This window comes from Oratosquilla oratoria, chromosome 34, assembly GCF_046742065.1.
Source record: "Oratosquilla oratoria isolate Oo_2021 chromosome 34, ASM4674206v1, whole genome shotgun sequence".
Classification (NCBI taxonomy): Eukaryota; Metazoa; Arthropoda; class Malacostraca; order Stomatopoda; family Squillidae; genus Oratosquilla; species Oratosquilla oratoria.
This window is the reverse complement of record NC_134810.1, coordinates 18,494,885-18,506,949: the sequence shown is the minus strand read 5'-3', so window position 1 is coordinate 18,506,949 and position 12,065 is coordinate 18,494,885. Positions and strand designations below refer to the sequence as shown.

General features: G+C 41.5%; 1 protein-coding gene across 1 annotated transcript in view; it reads right to left on the bottom strand.

Moving 5' to 3' along the window:
• LOC143018415 (centromere protein I-like) overlaps positions 1-12,065 on the bottom strand; it is a 56,039-nt gene that overhangs the window by 13,547 nt on the left and 30,427 nt on the right. Inside the window, exons 9-12 of the mRNA XM_076173771.1 lie at positions 11,105-11,259; positions 6,210-6,408; positions 3,795-3,946; positions 3,094-3,218 (exon numbers count right to left, since the gene is read on the bottom strand). Of these exons, the coding sequence (XP_076029886.1) occupies positions 3,094-3,218; positions 3,795-3,946; positions 6,210-6,408; positions 11,105-11,259 (631 nt within the window). The remainder of the gene's footprint in view (positions 1-3,093; positions 3,219-3,794; positions 3,947-6,209; positions 6,409-11,104; positions 11,260-12,065) is intronic.

Sequence of the window (12,065 nt, the reverse complement as noted above, 5' to 3'; positions counted from 1 at the left end):
TTGGGGGGAGGAGGGGGTTTATTTGTCATAACTACGAAAATAAGGCGAATTTTGATGAAATACTCTGCATACAGACTGTTGATTGCCATACGCAGATGTGGACAATTTTTCCCAGTTTTTCATTTTTTCCCCAATTTTCATCGATTCTTGACCAGCCGGTCCCCTTAAGAGAGAGCAAGAGAGAGAGAGCAAGAGAGAGAGAGAGAGAGAGAGAGCAAGAGAGAGTGAGAAAGAAAGCGAAACAGAAAGAGCAAGACAGAGGGCAAGAGTGAGAAAGAGAGAGCAAAAGAGAAAGATAGAGAGAGAGGGGGAGGAGGAGGGGAGAGAGAGAGGGGGGAGGAGGGGAGAGAGAGAGGGGGGAGGAGGGGGGAGAGAGAGAGAGAGAGAGAGAGAGAGAGAGAGAGACAGAGAGAGAGAGAGAGAGAGAGAGAGAGAGAGAGAGAGAGAGAGAGAGAGAGAGAGAGAGAGAGAGAGAGAGAGAGAGAGAGGGAGAGGGAGACAAAAGACAAAAAGACAGTTAGATGTACAGAGAGAGATACAGAGAGAAAGAGAAAGAGAAATATAGACAGAGAAAAAGACAGAGACAGGAAAAGGAGAAAAAAGTATGTGTGTGTGTGTGTGTATATATATATATATATATATATATATATATATATATATATATATATATTATATATATATATATATATATATATATATATATATATATATATATATACACACACATAGAGAGAGAGTGGAGAGGGAGGAGATGAAGGGAGTGAGAAGGAGGGGGAGGGAGGGAGGGAGGGAGGGAGAGGGAGAGAGATAGAGAGAGAGAGAGAGAGAGAGAGAGAGAGAGAGAGAGAGAGAGAGGAGAGAGAGGAGAGAGAGGAGGGGGAGAGAGGAGGGGGAGAGAGAGAAATGGAAGAGAGAGAGAAAAGGAGGAGAGAGAGAAAAGGAGGAGAGAGAGAAAAGGAGGAGAGTGAGAGAGGGGGAGAGAAAGAAAGAGAAAGGGAGACAGAGAGAGAGAGAAAGAGAGAAAGAGAGAGAGAGAGAGAGAGAAGGAGGAGAGAGGGAGAGAAAGGGAGAGACAGAAATATATATATATATGTAGAGAGAGAGAGAGAGAGAGAGAGAGAGAGAGAGAGAGAGAGAGAGAGAGAGAGAGAGAGAGAGAGAGAGAGAGAGAGAGAGAGAGAGAGAGAGAGAGAGAGAGAGAGAGAGAGAGAGAGAGAGAGAGAGAGAGAGAGAGAGAGAGAGAGAGAGAGAGAGAGAGAAAGAGAGAGAGAGAGAGAATGGGGGGGGGAGAAACAACACCAGTGACCCAAAATGAGTATAATAATGACAAAAGTTGGGAAACTTTAGTAGACATTTTCACCCTTTCAGCAAAGATGACATGCATTCATGGTTTTTGTTCTGGCAGATGCAATATGGTTCTATTCAGATAAAAGGTAGATTCTGGAGAATATGGGCTTTTGACTAACTGGGACAATGTTTTGTCCACAATCTGCCCCTCAGCTGACTATCACCATCTAGCACAAGTCCTATCTATATACCAAGGGCTTTTTCCCCCTTATAAGGGAGGTAGCTAAGTCAAAAGGCATATACCCACTCTCACCCATTCCACTCCCATCCATCCTTCCATCTTATCTCCTCATGGATGAGGAGTCATCCCCCTCTCCTGCCCACTGCCCTGGGTGAGAAGCAATGCAGTAAGACACAGTAAATTCACAGTAAGGCTGCTTCACTTAATCACACAAGTGAATTTTGTCAATGGTACTTTGCTAACAGCAAAAATTACATTTTCAACGTGGACTTTCCTCAAGAACAGAGGAGAATTCACAAACTTGTGTACCAGTGATATTTTGATCTTCGATTTCAGAGCCCAAGGTACAATCACTAATGGTGACAGCCACTTGCCCAACTGTCTGAGTATACTGGGGAAAGGTATTGGCTTTGGCCACAACTAACTACCTCCTGGCATAAAGTTCTCACTTTTACCTGAGTTATCCTGCCTACCACCTACATAATTTCATAATAAAAATATATACATACACACATCAAAAGGCCTTTCCTCCCATTTTGTCAATGGGGTACCCGAGTCAAAGCTCACCCCACACCCATTCATTCTCCCTCCCATCTTAGCTCTTCATGGATTAACAGTCATCCCTGTCCCCCACCAAACTGCTTGGGTCAGAGGCAATGCAGCAAGACACAGCACTTACATTAAAGGCCCTTTACATCTTATAAATTGGGTGGCTGAATCACAGCATACACCAACATCATACAGTTAAAACCCACTCAGTACACTTTTCTCATCTCAGCATCTTGGAATGAAAAGTCACCTTGACCCCACTTCACACAGTGTGGGTCAAATGCAATGCAGCAAGACATAATTCATACACAACCATGATATTTATTGCTTCAAGATCTGTGAGCAGGAAACCTGTATCCCATAATGCAGTCTGCAATGGCTCCTAGGCTCTCTCTCACAAATCTTTCCAGAAAGAAATGTTAGTTGGATGAGAGGAAGAGGAGAAGAAGGAAGAACAGGAGGAAGAGGAGGTGGAGGAGTAAGAAATTTATATTTCATATTAAATCACTGATAAGCAATACTTCTATCTTTGAGTGCAACATGATGCCAAAAGAGTGCAGGCAGCAGTACAGGAGAGATGTAAGAGGGCAGAAGTTAAAAGTGATCAGTATTCTTCTTTGGATGAAAGATAGGAGAAGGAAGAGGAGGAAGGAAAGGAAGAGGAGGGAAGGGTAGAGGAGGTGAGAAAGGAAGTGGAGGAGGGAAAGGAAGAGGAGGTGAGAAAGGAAGTGGAGGAGGGAAAGGAAGAGGAGGAGGGAAAGGAAGAGGAGGAGGAAGAGGAGGAGGAGGAAGAGGAGGGGGAGGAAAAGGAGGAAGAGAAGGAGGAGGAGGAAGAAGAGGAAAGGAGGAGGAGGAAGAGGAGGAGGAGGAGGAAGAGGAGGAGGAAGAGGAGGAGGAGGAGGAGGAGGAGGAGGAGGAGGAGGAAGAGGAGAAGGGAGGAGGAGAAGGGAGGAGGAGAAGGAAGGAGGAGTATAAAGTCAAATAATGAGTTCCCTTTGAATAAAGATCAACCTCACCTGCAGAACAAGTGTCCCAGCCTGTCAATGATGACAAGGTCACCAGCCACCAAATAGCAAAGAACCAGACTTGTTGGAGGATTGACAAATGCAGCCAGTTCAAAGTGATTTAAATACATCTGCACCTGGTAAAGATAAAATTTCAATTTTTCTTATCACATGTATGGATTACAAATTAATGTATGAATTATGCATGTAAATAAATATACCAGAAGACCTGGTATAACACTGTATCATCAAGAGATATCTATCATTACCACTGTGTATGTTATCTAGATGTATTTACCTGACTGTAGTATACAAGGTTGGAACTGTGTTCATGGGGTTCTATTTCTTTGCTTCAACTTAGCAAACTTTCCCTTAAATTTGTTTATGCTGTTGGCCTGGATTTCATTTTCACCCAATTTGTTTCACAAATCCATGCATCCATAAACATTTAATGACCCAATTACTAGGGTCCTGACTGAAGTCCTTTCCAGACTTTCATGCCTTGATTTTCCAATGGAGAATACAAAGTGGAAGCTCCCAAGTCCCCTCATTCCATTACATTCAGTCGCCTTTTATGACATGCATGAGAACATGATAGCAGAATTCTTTTCCCTCCCCAATCACAGAGGGAAATATAATCATATATTTGAGAAATAGTGCCACTAAATGAGAACTGTTTAAGACTTATATTTTAAAAACATAAGGCAACTTACCCTGGTATAGTAGTCAAGAATAGAGTGCTGGATCATGGGATGAAATTTGTGTAGTTCCATGAGACAAAGGAAACACCTCTCCAAACGATGACTCACAAACCAGATCCCCTCAAGAGCGCTCTCCCTCATTAAATCTAGTGGCCAATTTTCATCTGTAAGTAAACCATTTCACAAATCAGCTCCTGTATGTTGAGTTTATCAATCAATTGTTGCCTTAAGTTTCACTAAATGGAAAACCTGCAGCCCAAAAGTGGCTGGCAACAGTCCTCAGACCCTTCTACAGATTTCTTTGGGAAGAAACTTTGGACTGTTGTTTGTGTTGTATTGGTATGGGACTGTTTCTGTTATCGGGTGAAAGTTAGAGAGAGAGGAGAGCAGTCACTGGTTGTCAGCTCTCCATATATGAAAAAGTAAGAAATATAGCTTAAATTGATAGAAAGATCTTGGGCTTGGTCCAGAGATTGAATGTAAGCCCCCTGTTGGAAGTGAGGAGTTGATAGGTTTTGAAAATGGGCAGCTATGCTGTCCAATTTCAAGCACCACCACAAGCAGGTAACCAATACTGATCCCTGTTAAGGTAAAACGCAAGACTGGAAAAATGCAAATATTGTACAAATATATAAAGGAGGAAAATAGGAAGATCCAACAAACTATAGACTGGTCTCCCTTACAAGTACATACATACATACATATACCAAAGGCTTTTTCCCCCTAACAAGGGAGGTAGCCAAAAAACAAAGCCATAAAAACCATTCTCACCCATTCCATCCCTAATACACTCCACTCCCCTCCACCCTCTACCCTCCCTCTTATCTTGGCACCTCCTGGATGACGGGTCATCCCTGCATCTTGTCCACTGTCCTGGGTCAGAAGCAGTGTTGCAAGACACAGCACATCCACAGCAAGGCTGCTTCATTAAATCAGCAATCCCCCCTCTCCATCCCCTCATGCAGAAAAGGAGAAGACAGGGAGAAATCCCTTTGGGCTGCATTTTCCCTTACAAGTACAATAACTTAAATTTGTGAAAAAGTCATCAAAAGTAGATGGACTAAACATCTGGAGGAAAACAATATACTAAATCCAAAACAATTCGGTTTTAGACAGGAAAGATCATGTGCCACAAATTTGATCTGTTTCTATTCAAGGTTAACAGATATAATGCAAGAAAGGGATGGATGGGCAGACTGTGCTTTCCTGGACTTACAAAAGGCATTTGATAAAGTATCACACAATACAACTATTAAGAAAAGTCGAAACAACATGAGGTATACACAGAAAACTATTGAAATGGATGGAAGATTTCCTGTATAGGAAAAAAATGAGTGGTGCTCAGAGATAAAAACTCTACTTGGGAAGAAGTGATAAGTGGAGTCCTACAGGGTTCAGTATTGGCTCTGATAATGTTTGCTATATATGTAAATGACATGGATGAAGGTGTAGAATGTTACATGAACTTCTTTGCAGACAACACAAAACTAATAAAGAAAGTACTGACAAAAAATTGTGAATCACTACAGAGAGATCTGGACAAGGTCTGGGAATGGAGTCAGAATCAGAAGTGAACTTCAACATTAAGAAATGTAGTATAATGGAATTTGGAAAAAAGTATATATATATATATATATATATATATATATATATATATATATATCAGGACAATATAAGATCGATGCAAAGGAAGTAAAGAAGGTTGGTTCTGAAAAGGACCTAGGAGTAATCATCACCAAAGACATGTCCCCACACAAGCATATAAACAAAATAGTCGGAGAAACCTACAATTTACTAAGATCAATAAAGGTGGCTTTTAATTACTTGGATGAGGTAATGGTAAAGAAAATACTAGTCACACTGATAAGACCAAGATTGGAGTATGTTGTGACACTATGGACACCCAGTACAAAAAAGAACATAAGGAAAATAGAAAGAATCCAAAGAGCAACAACAAAGATGGCCCCAACACTTTCAAAATTGACATATGAGCAAAGATGGTCTTAACTGGAACTATTAACCCTGGAACAAAGAAGAAAAAGAGACAATCTATTGACCATTTACAGAATCATGAAAGGCATGGAAGTCCTTGACAGAGAAGAACTATTAAAGTGGGATAGAGGAAAAACAAGGGGACATGAAAAGAAACTCAAAAAGGAGTTGTAGAAAAGATCTGAAAAAAAAAAAAAAAAAAAAAAAAAAATCCACACAGAGTGGTGGATGTCTGGAACAAATTGAATGAAACAACAGTGTGTGCAAACACCATACAAGAATTTAAAAACAAACTAGAAGTTGCGAGATACGAAGACAGGTCACCACGAGCATAGTTCCCCTTCCCGTATAATACAACTAGGTAAATACAGTGGGGGGATGAGGGTGGAAGAAAATACCATACACTCACACTTCTCCTATAATTACATTACTTACCAATGGTTCCTTTGGCAGCATATTGTTCCTCCCTCTTGGCATCAAGGCACCAATTACAAACCATGTCTGTGATGGCTGACAAAATCGCACAAGACTGGCTCAGACGAACTTTTGTGAGTGTTTTCATTAGGTTATCCAGTAAAATGGTGGTGTTGTACTGGGCTGATATATATGGCATTCCGCTTATCAAGGGGAGAATCTGGAAAGGGAAGGACCATCATATGGAGATGTACACTGCATAAAGCATCATGGATTCATACCCCACAACTAGACCCTGTGACATTATCAGAGTAGTTAAAAATGTATCTTAAAGATTCCACACATTATGAAGCAATGATGGGTGCCACTTGAAGAAAGGTTAATGTGTTTGTTCAAGTATAGTTGTTGTTGTTGTTGTTGTTGTCGTTCCCTAGACTGTCTGTCCGAGCAGTCCCGTCTCCCCAAGGAATGCTACAGCCAAAACTGGGTTTTCCCACAAATCCTTTATAGAGTGTATGTTGTGTTGTTTGCGTGCATGATTGTGTATAATACAGTCTTCCATTATGTGTTGTATGGTATGGGGTGAAGTGTTACATCCTGGGCAGCTGTTCACAATGCGGTCATCCAGCCTCTTCTGGTAGCTTAGAAGTGCTGGGTGGTGGCCGCACCGCAGTCTGGCCAAGTGGACTCTGTCCTTTCGTGGGAGAGAGGATTCAGAGGGATGGATATCAGGGGCTCTGGCATGCAGCGTGTGTTGTCTTTCAGTTTGTTAATGGAGCAGTGAGTGATATGATTATGGATATGTTTCCAGAAGCTGGTATCTGGTGGTTGTGGAGGAAGAGAAGTGTATTTGTGTGTGATATAAGTATTAGGATGTTGTTATGATGATTCTTGGCATGTGTGGGTGTTCTGGTATGTAGTGTAGCGGGTGTGATGTGTTTGTGGTGGCTGCGGTAAGTGTTTGTGTGCCTCTCATGTCGAGGTCGTCCTTGACTTTGATGACTTTTGTTTCATGGTGTAAATGGTCTGTTGGTGTTGTATTTGTGCAGCCTGTAATTGTTTTTAGGGCTTTGTTTTGTATGATTTGAAGGGTGTTGTGGTGTGTCTCACTGAGATTAGGAGCCCATGCAGGACTCGGATAATTCAACACTGAGCGTATGCATTGTTTGTATATTGTTATATTAGTTTCTTTGTTTTGTCCAAATGTCGTTCCAGTGATTGACTTAAGTGCGTTAAGTCTAGGTGTGCATTTGTTTTTAATGTTTGTGATGTGTTGTTTGAAAGACATGGATGTATCGTATGTTACACCAAGAATTTTCGGTGTGTTTGTGTGTGGTATTAGAATGTTGTTGATGTAGAGATGAGGTTTGTATTTGTGTTCTATTGTCCAGTTGGTGAGAAGTGTTGCTGTAGATTTGGTTGGAGCTATTTTGAGTCTGTTTGTGATGAACCATGTGTCGAGTGTATCAAGGTATGGCTGGATTATTTCTGCAGCTTTGTCTGTTACGATGTGTGCATGTGATTGTTATGTCGTCTGCGTAGGAAGAGATATGTATTTCTGAGTTGTCTGGTGTGGGTAAGTCATGCATATATAGATTAAATAGTGTGGGGGATAGAACTGAGCCCTGTGGTACTCCATTCTTAATGTTTCTGATGTGCGATGATTGGCCATTATATGACACGTAAGCATTCCTACCTGCCAGATAATTGGCCAGCCATCTTTTGGTGTTATTGTGCATGTCTGTGTTATATATTCTATTTGTTAGGTTGTGGCGGGGGATAGCATCAAAAGCTTTACTAATGTCTAATGTTATGAGAAGTGTTCTGTGGTGGGGCCTATCTGAATTGATGCCATCTAAAATTCTTTGTGTGAGGTTTATCAGAAGAGTGTTTGTGGAGTGTAGTGGCCTAAAACCGTGTTGTGAGTCAGCAAGGGGAATATGTGGTGTGACAAGTTTAAGTATTACGCATTCAATGACTTTAGAGGGGGTGCAGAGAAGTGTGATTGGGCGGTGCAATGTTGGGATTGTTGGGTCTTTGTTCGGTTTTGGAATGGTGATTATTTTACCATGCTTCCAGATGTCAGGTATAGTGTTGTGTGAATAGCTGTAGTTTGCAATGTTTGTGAGTGCGTGTATACCTTGTGGTCCAATGTGTTTTAGGTGGATGTTGCTTATGTTATCAGGGCCACAGGCAGATGAGTGCTTGAGATTATGTATTATGAGTTTTGTCTGACTGTCTATGAAGGGTGTATAGTCTGAGTCTGTGGGGAAGTCTTTCTTACGTCGAATGGTGCGTCGGTCGTCAGGGTGAGAAGTGAGATGGCTTGTCTGTGCAAAATGACGTATGAGTGCGTTTGCTTGTTGTCTGTTTGAGGGTAGATTATCTGTTGTTGTGATTATTGCTGCGTGAGAGCGTGTAGTGTTACTGTTGGATAGTGTAATGCTGTTGAGTGTTTTGTACAATTTGCTGGTGTTTGTTTTGTGATCAAGTGCATTGATAAAATTTTGCCAATTTTGTGTTTTTTGTTCGTGTATTTTATTAGCAATCACAGTGTTTAGTGTTTGTATTTGGTCTGCTATGTTTTGAGGGATAGGTGTGGGGGTATCGTGTTTAAGTGTGTCACGTTGTCTGATGAGGTCTTGGATTTCTGGTGTGAAGTTGGGGTTGTGTGATTTTCTGTTGCCTCTAGGGATGTATCTCTTGTCTGCGTTTTGTATGATTGTATTAAAAGTGTGCACAGCATTGTTTATGTTTGTGATTGGTGTACTGTTAAATGTTTCAAAATGTTGTTCTGTCTCTTTAGTAAAAGCTTCCCAGTATAGTAGTAGCTAATGACTGTAGACAGCTTATGAGAAGGAGCAAAAGAACTGCTTTCATCATGAGATATATCTATGCAAGAATACCAAACCTACTGAAATATCAATTATCAGATTGTAGCTTCAAATCTATCAATATCTGAATAACAATACTTTTGTGAGCTACTGTACATATATTTCACTTTAGCTTTATACCATAATACAATGTCAAACATCCAATCAACTTGTGTAATGGCTTTCATGGAATAACTTTACATACTTTACAATCAAACCTGGGACCAATGATAGATACCTACTAGAGGTAATCCTGAGAAATGAATGTTTGAAAGAATCATTTGTCCATCACCTATCTTCAAAACTTAAAAACATCCTCACCTCTACATACAGGTATACCTGTGAGAGGCTGACACACAATCTCTGCATCAAACTCAAGATTTCTATCAACTTCAACGATTTTGTTCCTACTTTTTCATATAAGGAGAGTTGATGACCAATGTGCCTCCTTTTCTCTTACCATTCCTCCTCAACAGACACTCCCCTCTTTCCCAATGCCCCTTTTACCCCATCCATCCATCTCATCCTTGGTCACCCCCTCATGTTCACTCTTTCCACCTCCACCCTCCATACTTCTTTCACTAATCTCTCCTCAGTCATTCATTCCACATATCCAAACCATCCTAATACTTCCTCACCAACCACATCTCCCAACTCCCTTTCCATCCCCGCTCCCCCCTCACCTACCCATCTCTCACCCCATCCAGCCCAGCAACCCCTACCACACCTCTCGGGCACCTCATCCCAAACAACTTCAAACTCCTCTCTTCCTCTCTTATGAATGCATTTGAGATGAGGTGCCTGAGAAGAACAATAGGGGTTACTATGTTGGAATGAGTGAGAAACGAAGATGTGAGGAGAAGAACAGGGGTGGAAAGGAAGTTGGGAGATAGGGTTGATGAAAGATTATTGGGATGGTTTGGACACATGGAAAGAATGAGTGAAGAAAGATTAGTAAAAGAGGTATGGAAGGCAGAGGTGGAAGAAGTGAACATGAGGGGGCAACCAAGGATGAGTTGGATGGATGTGGTAAAAGAGGCATTGGGAAAGAGGGGAATGTCTGTTGAGGAAGGGAGAAGACAGAAGATAAGGGTGAATGGAGAATGGTTTTGTATGGATGATGCTGTGATGCTGGGACTGGGGTTGAGGAAGTATGTGTGAATGATACTTGATGCAGCCTGAAAGGATTTCTCCGTCTTCTCTTTTTCTGCACAAGGGGATGGAGAGGGGGGTCACCAATTAAATGAAGCAGCCTTACTGTTGATGTGCTCTGTCTTCCTGCACTGCTTCTGACCCAAGGCAGTGGGCGAGATACCAAGATGGGAGGGAGGGGGGTGAATGGGAATGAAGTATGTGGGGATGGAATGGGTGGGAGTGGATTTTATGCCATTGTTTTTTGGTTACCTCCCTTGTAAGGGGGAAACAGCAATTGGTACATGTATGTATGAGTCTGGTTAGCTTGCTTGTGTGATGTGGTGGGAAGGACGGATAGGTTCAAGGGCTCTTGCACAGAATTGTGCCTATTACTTCCATGCACTGTTCTATGGAAAGACACTGTTTCTTGGTGCAGGTGATCAGTTATAGTGACTTTGGAATCATCATTTTTAGAGCTTTGCTTTGTACTGTCTGTAAGATGTCTTTCTTTTCTTGAATCCCAAGAACCATGCTAGAGAGGCATAGTCAATTGTGACTCAAAAAAGTTATTTGTAAACTGTAATCAATTTCTTTCTTCTGGCCAAATCCTATGCTTGCCACTGATCCTAGTACATTTAATTTTTTTTTCTCATTGTGAGGTCTTTCATATGTGGAGTAAAGGACATATGCATATCACATGTGAAGCCTTGCATAACAAAGTGATGGACCTTGCAGTTGTTCTTGACAATGATGGAATGCCAACAATTGGCAAAGAAACAAGAAATCCATCACTTCTAAGAACTCAAAAACCATCATAAGTCACCACATAGTCCCCCAATTCCATTCATAGGTGTGGCTTTGAATACCTGGTAAACAAATAAAAATAACAAGCAATTTTTGTGAACATACCAGATCAATGAAGCTTTCTCCATCCCACTGTTCAAGAAATTCTGCCACAAAGTGATTCAGCACTGGGATGCGGGTGTCTGTCTTTTGTATGAGCTTGGCTGCTGCCTTCAATAATGTATGTATCCGCTCAACATTATTAGCTCTTTCTATAACTTCTGTAAATATATGAAACATCCTCTTACTACATAATTTTCTACATAAATATGTATTCTCACACCTTTAGAAAAATAATAAACTAAACCTTAACCTCTCTGCTGCATTAATACATACATACATCTACCAAAAGCTTTTTCCCCTTTTCAAGGGAGGTAACCAAAAAACAAAGGCATAAACCCCACCCCCACCCATTCCATCCACACATACTCCACTCCCTCTCTCTTATCTTGGCTCCTCCTGGATGATGGGTCATCCCTGCATCTTGCCAACTGCCCTGGGTCAGAAGCAGTGCAGCAGACCACAGCACATCCACAGTAAGGCCACTTCATTTAAACGGAAACCCCTCCCTTTCCAACTCATCATATAGAAAAAGAGAAGACTGGGAGAAATCCCTTCAGGCTGCATCAAAATATTTTTCATAAATATACCCTCACCCCTCCATCCCCCATCCACTCCCTTTCATGCATCGCATCACAGCATCATCCATACACAATCATTCTCCATTCACCCCTATCTTCTGTCTTCTCCCTTACTTCCTCAACAGACATTCCCCTCTTTCCCAATGCCCCTTTTACCCCATACATCCATCTCATCCTTCATTGTCCCCTCATGTTCACTCCCTCCACCTCTGCCTTCTACACCTTTTACTAATTTTCTTTACTCATTCTTTCCATATGTCCAAACCATCTCACAACATTCCATCCATAAATTGAATAGCCAGGGTGACACAACACATCCCTGGCAAAGTCCCACCTTTGCCTCAAACCACACACTTTCTCCATTTCTGATTCTAACACAGACTCTA